The sequence below is a fragment of the Castor canadensis genome, chromosome 6 (assembly GCF_047511655.1).
Source record: "Castor canadensis chromosome 6, mCasCan1.hap1v2, whole genome shotgun sequence".
NCBI lineage: Eukaryota > Metazoa > Chordata > Mammalia > Rodentia > Castoridae > Castor > Castor canadensis.
This window is the reverse complement of record NC_133391.1, coordinates 141,834,700-141,850,540: the sequence shown is the minus strand read 5'-3', so window position 1 is coordinate 141,850,540 and position 15,841 is coordinate 141,834,700. Positions and strand designations below refer to the sequence as shown.

The window sequence follows — 15,841 nt, the reverse complement described above, 5'->3', positions numbered from 1 at the left end:
TCATATATTTTTATATTCTTACTGACGGGACTGAGGATGAATGAAGGGTCAATTTTATCTTTTTGTATTAGAAAGGCACATAGACAATCACTCAATACAGGACTTAATAGTTATGAGAGTGAAAAAAGTCAAAGTTTCCAGCATAAGGCGTGGGAAACCTATTGGATTGGAAAATATGTTCCTTCACCTTGAAATAGGCCTCATCACTGCTTTTTATTACTTTACGGGGGGCATTCATCAGTAATAGCTTGAACACTAGGTAAAAGGGTATTTTTGGTTGTTGTTTTGACACAGTATCTCACTATGTAGTCCAGGCTGACATGGAAATTTCTGTGTATCCCAGGTTGGCCTCAAACTTGTGATCATGCTGCTCTAGTCTTCCAAGGGCTGGGATTACAGGTATGTACCACCATGCTCGGCTTAAATAAAGATTTTTCTGAAAGTTAGAAACTATGGCTGGAGGTGCAGCCCTGGAATCTGAGATTTTATCTACAAATGTTATTGTGCAAAATGCTCTGAGAACCTACTATGGACCCAAATGAAGAGCATCATTGAGTCTTAGAAATGCAGCTTGTTTAAGGAATTGCTTAAATATATCTGCCAGAATACGGGTCATATTATCTCTCCATTATGCAAAGTGTGATTATAAAAGGAATGGGGATGAAATCTCACTGAGTACAGAGTTGTTCCTAAGCGGACTTTTTGTTGTTGTGTGTTTGAGACAGGGCTTTTTTTTTCAATACACTATAATGCTTTTTCTATTTTTTGTACTAGGAAATATGCATGTTAAAAATGTTTACCTTATTTTTATGAAGAAATTAAATGCTTTCTGAAAAGAATGAATTTGTTACTGTCCTGTAACAATGAATTTGAAGACAATTCTAATCCAATTGTACTCATTTAAGCATCTTTGCTCAGGGTGGAGGGTAAGTATGACGGAAATATTATGTAGTCATGTATGAAAATGGAAAAATGACACCTGTTGAAACTGTTCTAAGAAGGAAGAGGAGAATGACGGAGGGGTTGAATCTAATTTAGATACATTGTAAATACTTTTGTAAATGTACAACAATAATATGCTAATAAAAATTAAATTAAAAAACACCTTTGCTCAATAGCAACTTCTTTAGAAGTCTAATTTATATAATTCTGGTCTACATAACACTATTTTATTCCACTATATTATATAAAGAGCATTTTTGTATTAAACATGTTTCTCTTTGATATGATACAGAACAATTTTTCACACTTTCCAGCAACCCTCAAATATACTTAAAATGTGTTCTTTAAAAGTCCCACACAGTTTGGGGACCTGACTCAAGTGGTAGAGCCCTTGCCTAGCAAGTGCAAGTTCCTGGGTTCAGTCCCCAGTACTGAAAAAAAGAAAGGCATGCACATTCACATGTTCAGATCTTTATTGTTTGTACAGCTCTTTTGCACTACAAAATATTTTGAGTAGTTAATGCACAGTGAATATCTTTATCTGAAAATGCAGTCATGATTTACAATCTCATCAATATGATTGTTCCAAACAAAGTCATAAAGATATTGGGAAGTTTTGAGTGCTGCACTTTGAGACAGGATCATGCTATATAACTCAGAATGACCTTGAACTCATGATCTTTGCTTCAGGGGAGTTGAGACAGAAGCCCCTTCATGTTGGGAATATCTGCTCAAGAGTATTTTGAACCAATTTGCTCTGATAGGTATCCAGAGGATTCTGGAAATCAAAAATACACAGTATGAGTCTGAAGTTGTCATCCTGACCTCAGGGCCTCTAGTAGAGAAATCTGAGGTAGAATTTCTAGCTGCTGAGTTAGGAATATAAAGAAATAATCCACTGTTAAGGAGAGGAAAAGCAAGGTGTATTATTCAGTGGGAGTATTATGTTGATATTCTCTTTCTCAGTTCGGTTTGTGCAGAAAGTAGGGGAAAGGTTATTACCGGAGAGTGAATTTGTGAGAAGAAGTTTAGAAAAGAAAGTGAAAAGAGTAAATGACTGAATGGACTAGGCAATGTCGTAGTAATATCACTTAAACTTCACTATTGGTTCAAGTTCCTGAATTTAAAGTAAGAGCAATTATAAGGTACAGGCAGAATGGGTGGAATGGATTTGCATGTGTGTTAGAAACAAGCGAGGAGTGGGATGAGGACTGTTAGCAAGGACAGCTCGGCAGAAAAATCCAAGAATTCTTAGGCCAAAAACCTTGTGGACAAGCGTTTCATACATCTCTCCTCATAACGCTAATCCCGCCCCTTCTCTCCTCAGTCCCCCCACAAAGTTTGCAGATATAAACTATGATTAAGGGAAAATAATATATAATATAATTTTTTAATATTTTTTCAAGAAAGAACCATTTGAAGAGTACTGCAGAATTACCACAAATTGTCACGAGGGGGTAGACTGAGATGGAGTCCTTCTAGTTCTTATAAACTCTTCCAAAAATATAGAAAGAGGAAGAGACATATTCTAGATCATTCTATGAGGCTAAGAAGTAAAATTATCTGTACCGCAGAAGATGTAGTTTTATACAGAGAAAATAACAAAGAATTCACATGAAGGCCAGCATTACCTTGATACCAAGATTAGCAAAAGATACCATGAGAAAACTACAGATTAATATTCCTTATTGGTATAAACACAAAATTCTCCAAGACAATACTACCAAACTAAATTCAGCAACATATAGAAAGGGTTATATATTATGGTCAAATAGATGTATCCCAGAAATTCAAGGTTTGTTTTACATGAACATCATCAATGTATGCATCATCTTAAAAGAATAAAAGACAAAAAGCACATAACCATCTCAATAAATACAGAGAAGGTTTTGATAAAATCCAACAACCTTTCATGACAATCAACAAATACACATAGAAAGGAACTTTCTATGTATGAGTGAAGGGGATCTATTAAAAAGCAATCCCACTCCTAGGGGTACACCCTAAGGAATGTGACACAGGTTACTTCAGAGGCACCTGCATACCCGTGTTTATTGCAGCACTATTTACAATAGCCAAGCTATGGAAACAGCCAAGATGCCCCACCACCGACGAATGGATTAAGAAAATGTGGTATTTATACATAATGGAATTTTACTCGGCCACAAAGAAGAATGAACCCTTGTCATTTGCAGGTAAATGGATGGAACTGGAGAACATCATCTTAAGTGAAGTTAGCCAGGCTCAAAAGGCCAAAAATCACGTTCTCCCTCATATGCAGATTATAGGCCCAAAACAAATGCAGTAATATTATTGGACATGGGTCACACACTAAGGGGAGAACACACAAGGGAGGGATAGGGAAAGGGATGAGAACTAAAAACTTGAGTGTGGTTGATGTGCTCACTGTATAAGAATGAATACAGTAATCTTAAACCGGCTGAGGCCACTAATGGGAAGGGGACTAGGGAGTAGTGAAGAGGACTGGTAGAGATGAACCAATTGGGGTTATAATACACACATGCATGGAAACAACACAAAGAATCTCCTTGTATAGCTATCCTTATCTCAAACTAGTGAAAACACCATGTTTTTCTTATTATCATTTTCTTTTTTTTCTTCTTCAAAATTGGAGAACAAGAGAATGGAACAGGTTTTGCCCAGAGACAGGGGTTGGATGTGGGAAGGGGGAGGTGGCCCAAATAATGTACACATATGTAAGTAAGTGTAAAAATGATAAAGTAAAATAAAATAAATGAAGTTTCTGATAAATTTGGAAAAAAAAAAAAGCCATGGTGCTGGTAGAGTGGCTCAAGTGGTAGAGTACCTGCCTAGCAAGCATGAGGCCCTGAGTTCAAACTCCAGTACCTCACACATACACACAAAAAGAAAAGGCTGGGCACCTGTGGCTCATGCCTGTAACCCTAACTACTCAGAAGGCAGAGATTAGGAGGAGTGTTGTTCAAAGCCAGCCCAGGCAAATAGTTCATGTGACCCTATCTTGAAAATACCCAATACAGAAAAGGGCTGGCAGAGTGGCTCAAGTGGTAGAGAGCCTACCTAGCAAGCTTGAGGCTCTAAGTTCAAACTCCAGTGCAGCCAAAAAAAAAAAAAAAATCCATACCCCCAGTCTACTTTGCTCTGGTTATTTTGGAGATGGAGTCTGGCAAACTATTTGCCTGGGCTGGCCTTGAAATGTGATCTTCCCTATCTCAGCCTTTCAAGTAGCTAGGATTACAGGTGTGAGTCATTGGCACCCAGATATAACATCATACTTAATGTTGAAGAACTGAAAACTTTCCTCCTGAGATGAGAAGTAAGACAAAGATGTCTTCCTGATACTTCTTTCCAACATCGTAGGGGAACTTATAGACATAAAAAGGAAATGAAAGAATACAGCTTGGAGAGGAAGAAGTATAATTATTTGTATTATTAGGTGACATGGTTTTATATGTATAGAAAATAACAAAGTCTTCACCTACACAGAAACCATTAGAGCTAATAAACTAGTGAATGAAGGTTGTTGAATCAAGACCCACATATGAAAGTCAATATTATTTCTGTATAGTAGCAATGAGCAAACTATAAAGGTTACTTAAAAATTCCATTTACAATAGCATCAAAATATAATGCTTTGGAATAAATTTAACCAAAAGGTTAAAAAGTCATATGCTTCAAAGTTCAAAGCATTGCTGAAAAAACTACAATGTTCATAGATTATATATACTTAATATAGGTAGAGTGGTAATACTACTAAATGCAATCAAAAGATTCAGTACAATCTCTATCAAAATTCCAATGGCCTTTGTAGGAGAAATGGAAAAGCTGACCCTGAAATTGCAAGTGACCTCAAATAGCCAAAATAATCTTTAAGAAGAAAAACCAGTTGGAAGGCAGATATTTTCTGATTTCAAAACTTATTATGTGGTGCTGACATAAAAATAGACAGTTAGGATAATAGAATAAAATTGAGAGTCCAGAAATAAACCCTCATATCTATTGTCAATTGTGTATATATTTCCCAACCTTGCCTCAAACTCATGATCCTCCTACCTCAGCCTTCCAAGTGCTGGGAGATATCTACCACTATAGCTGGCTTAGTCAATTTTTTTTCTTTTTAACAAGGATGTCAAGAACATTCCATGCGTAAATAAAAGTCTCTTCAACAAATTGTGCTGGGATAACTAGATATTCACAAGCCTAAGAATGAAGTTGTTTTCCTACTTTACACCATCCACAAAATAAAGTCAAAATAGATGGAAGACTTAAAAGGAGCTACAAAATTCTTTGAGAAGAATATAGTATTAAATCTTTATAATCTTGGAATTGGCAATAGAGCCTTAGATATGACACCAAAAATGTGAGCAACAAAGGAAAAATTAGATAAATCAGACTTTATTGAAACTAAAAACTTTCATCCATTCAAAGTACATAAAAATTTAATCAAAGGACACTATCTAAAGAATGGGAAAAATATTTGCCAACAATACACATCATAAGGGCCTAGCATTCAGAATATTTAAAGCTCACCGATAACAAAAAAGACAATAAATTTTAATTTAATTTATTTTAACTTTAAGGGACACTTCTCCAAATTATTTATTTAAGAGATATTTCTCCAGACAAAAAATACAAATGACCATCATGCATGTGAAAAGATGCTTGGCATTGTCAGTCATTAGAAAAGAGAAAGTAAAAGCCACAATGAGATGCCACTTCACATTCCCTCAGATGGTTATATTTAAATTTCTGGACAGTAGGAATTGTTGGTAAGATGCAGAGAAATTAGAACTCTCATACATTGTTAGTGGGGATGTAAAATGGTGCAGATGCTTTGGAAAACTGTACGGTGGTTCCTCAAAATGTTAAACAAATAGTTACCATATGACCCTGCAATTCTATTCTCATGTGTCTATTCACAGAATTGAAGATCTATGCTCACACACAAGCTTGTGTATAAATGTTCATAGTAGTGTTGTTCATAGTAACTAAAAAGCAAAACAATCCAAATTTCCATCAATGATAATGAATGAGTAAACAAAATGTGGTGCATACATACAATGCAGTTATTATTCAAACATAAACAATGTGCATGCTATAACATGAATGAACCTTAAACCATTATGCAGACTGAGAAAGTTAGATCCGGTTTCTATTAGTACTATGTATATCCTCACAATGCACCACAGTTCCTGCAATCAAACAAATGAAGGAGCAAATAAGCAAACAAATGATCAAAGGAAAACATCTGTTAGGATGCGTATTCTATTGCCTTGTGAACAATAACATAATAACACCTCACAAAATAAAGTTAAATAATTTAAAATTTCTTCTTTGGATAAGAGAATAAATAATATAATAATTGGACAGGATAATAATACATTCACTAATATGTTAAAAATATAAAATAGTATAATGTCAAAATCTTAGTCCCATCTCTTTTTTTTGTCCATCCTGTTTTCATTTATTCACCTAGTTCCGTTCCTACATGCATCCCCAGTCAGATTTTATTTCTTATGCATTCTTCCAGATTTTCTTCATACAAATATAAATAGAATATATTTATTTATTTATTTATTCTCCTCCTTCCTTTTTTTGTGGTCCTGATGTTTGAACCCAGGGCTTTGAGGTTGCTAGGCAGGGACACTGTGGCTTGATGGACACCCCCAGTCCATCCTCCCTCCTTTTAACACAAAAGTGACATACTGTTCTATGTCTGTCTTTTTCCCTTAATGTGTATTTTTAGTGCTTTCTATATCAGGGCACAGAGAGTTTCTTTAGCTTTTTTTTAGCTGCATAATATTCCATTCAATGTGTGTGCAATTTAATCAATCCAGCATCAATGAATATTTGGCTTGTTTATAAACAATAGCTCACATTTACTGGATGAAACTTACTATATTCCAAGTATGATGATAACTGATTTACCTGGATTATTTTACTTAATATATCAACCCTATAAGTTGGATAATATTATTTCTACTTTTCAGATTAAAAAAAAGACAGACTAAGTAACTTGCTTAAGATTTGAATCTAGACTCTGTCTTCAGAGCACACATTCCTACTAGTGAGATACAAATTAGTACCTGTTTTGCTTCCAGAAAAATTCCTACTATCTATTTATTTTGCAGTACTGGGGATTGAATTCAGGGTCTTGTGCAAAATTTCTACACTTAAAGAGAAATATCTATGTATGTGTTTGTGCTGTTCTTCATTAGTTTCTGATTGCTTTTCAAAAGCATTTGAGGAGGTTGTACAATTCAGGATTTCACTTCTTTCTACTAATTACTCTTTATTCTTTCTTGACCTGTGGAATATATAATGGTGAATCTGATATTAAAACAAATCTATTTAAAGACAGTTTAAAGGGTAAAGCTTAAAATTATGACACAGCCTGCCATTTTCTGAAAGTGACTGATTTTTATTTTAGTATATTGCATGCATTCTGAACTCTTGGTTTGAAGAAAAAAAAAACCCTTTTCTTAAGCATCACAAATTTGAAATGTAGATCAAATAAATGGCCTTGTCCTTTGACAGTCACCTTTCCTTTACAGGACTTCATAAAGTGCAGTTGCTACTGAAATCTTTGCATTATATATTTTCTTTCTCAGAGCTGTTTGACTTAATTCAACTTCAACCAAATGAAGTGTTATCTTGTACTTCCAGGCTACTGCCACAGTGTGAATTGCAGATAACTGAAAACCCCGAATGACTTTCAGAAACCCAAATAAACCTAGGCCTTCTCCTAAATGTAGCAAATGTCTGCCAGTATTGAAAACCATAATGACAAAACATCTATTGCCTCCTGATTGTAAGTAATTTGATCTTTGCCATCTGCAGCCATCAGGACAAGCAGGGCAAAGGCTTGTCCAGTGTTTGTCCAAAAGGGAAGTGTGATGTCCTATAAATATTTCTGAAAACATTTAAACTTTAAACAATATTCTTATGAAAACAAGATGTAATAGGGAGTATTTATCTAATGACCTCACTTAATTTATGCACAAATCACACTGTTTAAAGGAGACTACCAGCAGAGATGGGCAGTATCTAATTAGAAGTAATGATAAAGCACTTAACCATCATTTTGCTGAAATCTTTTCTTTGGATAAAGCATTGCCTGACAGCCATTTTTCATTCTTAAACTATTCACACCGTGACACTTTAATGGGAAGGAGATACACCTGGGGTACTTATTAATTTAACAAGCACTTGCCTGGGAACCTGAGAAGATTAACTGTCTCTGGCTTCTGAGTGGCTGAACTCCAGAGCCTAATGCTATTCTTTTACTTGAGGCTCTTGAGTAGCCACGAGGGGATGCTGTTGCTTCTTTGCTGCAATTCCTGGTAAATTCAATTCTGACCTTACCAGTTTCATTGCAAAAGAGAAAAGGAGGTTTTACACTTCCCAAGAGTTTGTTCCTCTTAAGCCCCCAGAGTCAGCTGAATCAGTTGGAATAATTCAGAATAAAACAAAATGACTAGTAAATGAAATAGCCTTGTCAAAATGTCTTCAAATATTTCAATGTGGTGGACCAGAACTGCATCCCAATATTATAAGTGACCTAAAAGTTTCCTTAGAGGTTGTGAATGTTAGCAGTTTTTGAGGTGCTTCCAAGGGAAGTGAGAACAAATGGGGAGCAGCTGATGGGTAATAGAGATGAGGACAGGGTTGTTCTCTTGATGACCCTTCCCATTCTGGCAGAAATCTGGTTTTACCCTCTACTGATTTGGTATTGGATCAGATGTCATTTGCTAAAAATGTCCACGTACCAGCTTTGTTAGAAATACAAGTTCTGCGGTCATTTGAACTTGAGGAATTCTGGGCTGAAAAAGTTTAACAAGGATTACTTGATACAGAACTTTCAGAACACTTCATTTATAATGCACTGTGAATCTAAGAAAGACCATTTGCTGGGAGTAGACCCCATAACAGTGGTTCTCTATTAAGGCAGAGGGGTGGCTTGCCCTCATAGGACATTTAGCAGCAATACCGGGAGATATTTTTGATTTTCCTGACTAGGGAAAGTGGTGCTCACATCTAGTGGGTAGAAACAAAGGATGGGGCTGAATATCTTCCATTGCACAGATAACTTTTTTTCCTTCAAACAACAATCATCAGGCCCAAAGGGTCAGTAGTTTAGAAGCTGGCTACTCTATTTTATATACTAAGTTTATCAACACTGAACTAATTGCAGAGGGGTGTGGTCTTCCTTTATTACTCATTCTTGTTGACTTCCATTTGTCACTATTGGTGGGCCTTTCCTTCTTGAAATCCTCCTAAATTAGTTCGATGCCACATTGTTTCTGTTTTCCTTCTCCTTCTGCAATCTCTCTCTTCTTTTTGATTTTTCTTCTTGCTTCCAGAATAGGGTATTTCTGTGGTTTCATGCACCATTGTGATCAGTTTCTAGAAGACTCATTTACTTCCATGATTTCAATTGTGTATCTCTGTGGTGGCTCTACCTATAGCTTCTGGAGGGACCTGTCTTTGCAAAGAGATCCGTACTTTCAGTTCTATGTTGGATGCCTTCTCCAAAACCATCTCTTCCTCTTTAACTTTCTATCTTCCTCATCCTTTAATTTGTTTTTAAGTTCTTCCGATTCTCATCTGGCATGGGAACACATGCCTGTAATCTGAATTACTCAGAAACAGAGATAGGAGATTCGTGGCTTGAGGTCAGCCTGGAAAAAGTTAGTGCAAGAACCTGTTGGCAAGACAAACTAAAAAGGCAAAGGAGTAGGATCCTGGCTCAAGTGGTAGAGCAGTGCCTAGCAAGTACAAGGCCCTGAGTTCAAATCCTAGTACTGAAAAGAAAAAACAAAATTCCCTCAATTCTCTTCACCAATCAGACTTGAAACCCTGTTAAATCAACTAAGTCTTTTGAATCCTTCCAGCCTTTTTTGTCTGTCTCCTTAAATGAGGCCTTGATTATACCTTTTCTGAATTACTGAAAAATTCCAAGTTATGGTTCTTGTTTCTCCTCCTGACTCCTTCTCTGTATCTACATACTACCACTTTCAGACATCCTCATACATCACTTTAATTCTTCCTTAAAAACTTCTAGTGGGTGAGTTCTCACTGACCTTTGAATAAGTCCACACAGCTTATGCTAGCAGTCATACTTCCCATAGTATAGATGCCACATTCATTTAAAATCTTAGCTATGGGCTTGCTTTGGCACACATATACTAAAAAAAAAAAAAATTGGAATGATACAGAGAATATTAGTGTGGTCCCTGCACAATGATGATATGCAAATTCATGAAGCATTCCATATAAAGCCTTAGCTTGTTTATTGGAATTCCAAGCAGAAGAAACATTCATGTGATATTAAAGATGTGGAGATGAGAATGTGCACAGCACTTGAATAAAGGAAGTTTTGGTAAAACTTTTAGAACTGAAGAATCTCTGAGTTATCCTAGCAGAACAAATGAAGTTCTCATTATTGTAGATAAAATCTAGAGTAAGGATGACATATCAATGGCCAGCATGTAAGTACAGAAGGACATAGCTCATGGCTTCTATCTGCCAGAGCTCATGGCTTTTCAAGCATCTTCAGTAAATATTTGTTGAATTTAGAATGGGCAAACTAATGCCTGTATGAATGAAAATCTACTGAGGTAGATGCTATTGGGGTCCTATCTACATCCCCTCAGCATTCACTTCTTTTTTTTTTTTTAAGTTATTTTCTACTCCTTTTATTTTATCATTTATACATTGTTTGTGCCCTGCCCCCCACCTTCCGGGCCAGCATTCACTTCTGCATGACCAAGGCAAACACCTGTAAATACTTGTAGATCTCTATTTTCAGGCTGTATGCATATGTCCAGCCTGCCCTCAGGGCAAACTGACAGTGCCAGAGAGCCAATGCTAGAATTTAGAAGTCACCCTCACCAACATAGACAGAATATTGGTGGACAAATACCCCAGTTTCCTTACCTCTTAATCCTCTTAATTAGACTAACTTTGTAGCACATTCTGAAATGTCCTTCAGAGTTCCTCATAGGGACTGAGCTCCATTGAACACTGTAGTCTCTTGCCTGATGAGGTACACTGCTCCCAGCAGTGCTTTCTACGACCACCCCTCAATAAACAAACAAATGAGCAAACAAACAAACAAAACCGAAACAAACAACAGCAGCACAAAAACTACTTGCAATCGAATTCTTAACTCTGAATCTTTCTGAGGTAATGCAAACTAAGATAGCCACGGGATGTGGAATTACACATTGAGTATTTGAGAAGACTTTATGAGCATCTGGAATTCATAGTTGAATAAAAAATTGGAGTTCAATTAAGAAATCTCTCTTTTGGAAGATCCTGTCGGGGGGGTTGATACCAGTGGGAAGGGGGAGGAAGTGGGGAAAGTGTGTAGGAGGGTGAATATGGTACAAATACTGTGTACACTTGTATGTAAATGCAAAAATGATTCCTACTGAAACTATGCCAGGAATGGAAGGAGGGAGGAATAAAGAACAATGATAGAAGGGGGTAAATTCAAGTGTGATGTATTTGATATATTGTAAGAACATTTGTAAATGCCACATGTACCCCCATTCAGCAAAACAATAAAAAAAAAAAGAAATATCTCTGTTAGATTGGGGACCATCTTCTCTGTGGCAAAATTTTCTCCCCTCAAATCACAAAAATTACTAAGCATTTAAAGAAAACATGTAAGCTCAGTTTCTGGAAACCCCCATTAATTTATGAGGGGAGTGAAGAGCTTACCCCTACTATTCAAGTGCTTTGGCTACAGGAAGAAAAAGTCATTAAGATGGAAAAATATTCACTAATGGAATGTTTACTTATAAAATTATTCTGAACTCAAATTTCCTTTTCTACTTAACATTTAAGTCTATTTTACCCATAATTCCACAGCAGCTTGCATATCTGGCCATATATTTTCAGTAAACAATACAAATAAAGCTGTAGTTCAATTCCAATAAAAAAATCCTAAATCTTGCAAAAAAGTGAAGCAGTTCATAAAATCGATGAAAGCAATGTTGGAGAACTGCTAGAATCAATGCAAGGCTATTAGCAAATGGAGATTTGCCAGAAGACAAGGCAACAACTGAAAATGAAAAACTAGACATAGATGATAACCTTGGTAAGAACTTTTTAACAGAGTGACCTGAAGGAAAGTTCTTAAGAAAATTAGTGATGCAAAACAAACACTTTGTAAAACATGATGCTGTTTGAGATTATTTTGTGAATGTTAAACACGAAGGGATATTTATTGCTACATTTGGAGGAATATGTCCCCCCAAATTCATGTGTTGAAAACTTTACTCTAAAGTAATATGTTAATAAACATGTGTTAATGTTATTTGGAGGTGGGGCCTTTGGGAGGAAATTAGGATGAGATGAGGTCATAAGGGTGCAGGGCCCCCATTTTCCTATTAGTGGTTTTATAAGGTGAGGAAAAGAGACTTAGCTCTCGTGCTTGCCCTGTTTCACTGTGTGATGCTCTCCACTGTGTTATGGGACAGCAAGAAAGCCCTCACCAGATGCCAAGATGATGCTGGCACCATGCTCTTGGACTTCTCAGCCTCCAGAATTGTGAGCCAAGTAAACTTGTATTCTTTTTAAAAGATCCAGTCTCAGATATTTTGTTATAGCAACAGAAGATAGACTAAGATCTTCTCTCTCACAAAGTATATAATCTCAAAGTCTGGATTATAACACCCTTTTAGAAAATCATGAAAACATGCACTCAGTTTAGTAGATTGAAAGAGGAAGGAGGCTTATCCCTTGCTTTATACAGAGTTTATACCCGTTGGAAATCATTTAAACATCGAACTGAGAACATTTGCTGTCTTTCCTGATTAACAGATACATTTCTCAGAAACATATCTGTAACTTTCAAACAGTTCCAGCTGGCTGTAGCTAAAGTCTGTATAATTGATAAAATGCTTCTGGCTTCAAGACACAGATTAAGTATAGAGGCAGGCTCTTCCTGTCCCTGGAGAATCTGGTTGGGGTAGGAGCAAAGTCTCAGGACCACTTGCTCCATAAGTTGCAAAGACAATCCAGGGCAGGGAGAATTAGACGGGAAGGCTTTTCCTGCTGTTGAAAACTTACCTGTCCTTACACAGGGAGTTTTCCCCTTCTCTGGACTGAAAGTTTTCCCAAATATGAAGGTAAGATAATAACTTTATTACTTTTGTAAATGAAGCTCTCACAAAAGGAAAGTAATAGTTAAGTGGGAGAAATAAAGAAGAGGACATGGGAAAATATGTAGATGAAAAAAAGTTGGGGAGTGATTTTTAAAAATGATCCTTATTTAAATATGTTTTTAATAGTTCAGTCAAAGTGAATTAATTCTTTTTCACTTTGCAGTTAATTTATATTTTCAGAGGTCTGGGAATAGGGTATGTAAAACAATGTTTATGAAAGTACTGAGAAGACCATAATGAAATACAATAGGACTATTGTTACTGCTTAGGGAAATTTTTTTTCAGCGTGTTTGTTTGTTTTGATTTGGAGTCATGAAATGAAGTCCTGATTGGAATTTTTATAGAAAAGTGAATAATTTGCAGCCTTGGAACATTAGAATTTGGAATCTTGGATGAAAAAGTCAGGACTGTGAGAGTAAATATGTTAAGTAAATAAATAAATATATCATGAAACTAACGGTTTACCAAATGTACATATTGGACCAATGCAAAATGACCAAATTAAAAAAAAAAGTTACTATGCAACCAAAGACAAGACCAAAGACAGAAATCATTTCTCACAGGTTAGGTTTCTGAGAGTCAAAAATAAGTTGAAATTGCTGTTATACTTTTATTATTGTAAATTTTTATATCTAAACATTAAAAATGATACATTATAATACTGAAGCAATAATTTCTCAGCCCCATCAGCTGTGCAATTGCTTCATAATCATTATGCTATCCATTTGCAGTACTGAATCCATGCTCATTTACAATCATGGGGTTGGAGAAGGAGCAAGATGCAGGTCTTGAATAATCCTTGCCATATGCAGCATTAAATAATTCAGAATTAAACATGAATCACAAGTTGATTCATTTAATGTTTTGATGCTACAATTCCAAGTAATCTTACAAAGTTAGAATTATAATATAATCTAACTTTTATTACTCTGCCTTGCATTTTTATTCAAAAATTTAGAATATTTGTTAGCTCAAAAAGGAATATGGTGCTGTTGCTAAAGTCATCCAGCTAGAATGTTTTTCCTAATATTTATATTAACTGTCAATCAATTTCCTTATTTATTTTATGATGAGACATCTTAATGATTATTTTGTGCTTAAAATGTGTTGCACAGTCATTGATTTTTATGTCATTTTAATGTTTTGATAATACATATACTTTCTCCTTTTAATTGGCTGGTAACATACAACAAAAGCATTGGTTTCACTCCAATTTCCATGCAGATTTTCTGTATTTGAAAACAGATACTCTGACTTTTACAGCAAACATGAAGGGCATACTTTTGTGATATGTTTCAAAGAAGAAAAACTTGGAAAACCTTGGGCTATCAAGAGAGCATAAGCTTCTACATCTAGCCATTTAAGGCAGAATAATCTTTTACCTCCTTCCCCATCCATGTAAACTAAATGCAGAGAGATGGTCCCAATTCCCTTTGGTCTCTTGGTGGCCCATGGATAGGAGATGACTTGGATCTGAGCTTTTTGAGGACTCAGAGCCAAAGGGTGTTCCCTTTGACCTGACTGTGGGATGGGCATTTGTCCTGCCTTTCTAGGACTGAGCTCATCCAGGAGGCTGCAATATGGTCAGGCACAGTGTTGTCTCAGATCAGGGCTATAGCTGGAACATATTATAAGAAGCAGGTAGAGCTAATGCTCATTTAGTGATGCAAAAGAAGAGAATTCTTCTTCTTCTTCTGACACTGGCACTTGAACTCAGGACTTTTTGCTTACTTGTTAGGCACTCTACCACTTGAACCATGCCTTGAGCTCTTCTTGTTATAGGTCATTTTTCAGGTATGGTCTCGTGTTTTTGCCCAGACTGGCCTGGACTGTGATCCTCCTATCTATGCCTCCCATGTAGCTAGGATGAGAGATTTACTTGACCATGCTGACTTTATTTTGTTGAGGTGGAGTATTGATAACTTTTTGCCTGAGCTGGCCATGCACCAATTCCTGAGTAGCTGGGATCACAGGAATGAGCCACTGTGCCCAGCCCTCAACTTAGCCAATTCGAAAAATAATTCTTTTATAGTTAGCTTATGTGTGTCTGTCCTTGTCATTCATGTAACCGCTCTACTTCCCTTGTCTACTTGATATGATTCCCTTTCCAAAAGGAAGAAACAGCAATTGCCTCCATTTCAGGAACTCAGCTAGGAGAGTTTCAAAATGTTCTTTTAGTTAGTGGATTCAGTTTGTACAACCACAAACAGAGCTAGTCTTGCAATAAAGAGACCTTGGTGGGTGAAATGTGTTGTATTTGTATGGGGAAGGCCATGACAACAACACCCATGATGAAAAGTATCTTCCCAAAAATTTGGTTGAAATTCTTTTAAAATCTACCAAATGAGATGTTAAAAATGCTTTTCCCCCCACCTTTTTCTTTTGCGGTGCTGGGAATGGAACAGAGGGCCTTTTGCTTGCTAGGCAAACACTACCACTGAGCTACAACCTCACTGAGCTAAAACCCCAAAGTGTTTTTTTTCTATTTTGGTTGAGAACTAAAACTCAAGAACTATTAAGTAGCCAGAGCCCTTGCATTTTAAAGTGAGATGCCTGATATTGAATGCACTATTGCAAAAAGAGTAACCCTATAGCTGTCTGGTGACCCTCAGGTCATCACCATCTTCACCATTAAGTAAGATTCTGTTCCTTAAAGTATGGAGAGTATAAGAAATGATGCTGTATGCACATTTGGAAGAATTTAAAGGCACGGGACTGCCTTA

At 36.3% G+C, this 15,841-nt stretch overlaps 1 protein-coding gene and 1 non-coding gene across 3 annotated transcripts in view; both read left to right on the top strand.

The window, feature by feature from the left end:
• Positions 1 to 10,115: 10,115 nt before the first annotated feature.
• Positions 10,116 to 10,223, top strand: LOC141424444 (U6 spliceosomal RNA). Its single transcript, XR_012449372.1, has one exon. It is a non-coding gene; the product is annotated as a U6 spliceosomal RNA (small nuclear RNA).
• Positions 10,224 to 12,813: 2,590 nt separating this feature from the next.
• Positions 12,814 to 15,841, top strand: part of C7 (complement C7) — a 62,109-nt gene continuing 59,081 nt past the window's right edge. The window contains exon 1 of one of the 2 annotated variants that reach the window (XM_074077550.1): positions 12,814 to 13,082. In XM_074077550.1, the coding sequence (XP_073933651.1) occupies positions 13,077 to 13,082 (6 nt within the window). In that variant the 5' untranslated portion in view covers positions 12,814 to 13,076. The remainder of the gene's footprint in view (positions 13,083 to 15,841) is intronic. The other variant, XM_074077549.1, reaches the window with a different exon arrangement.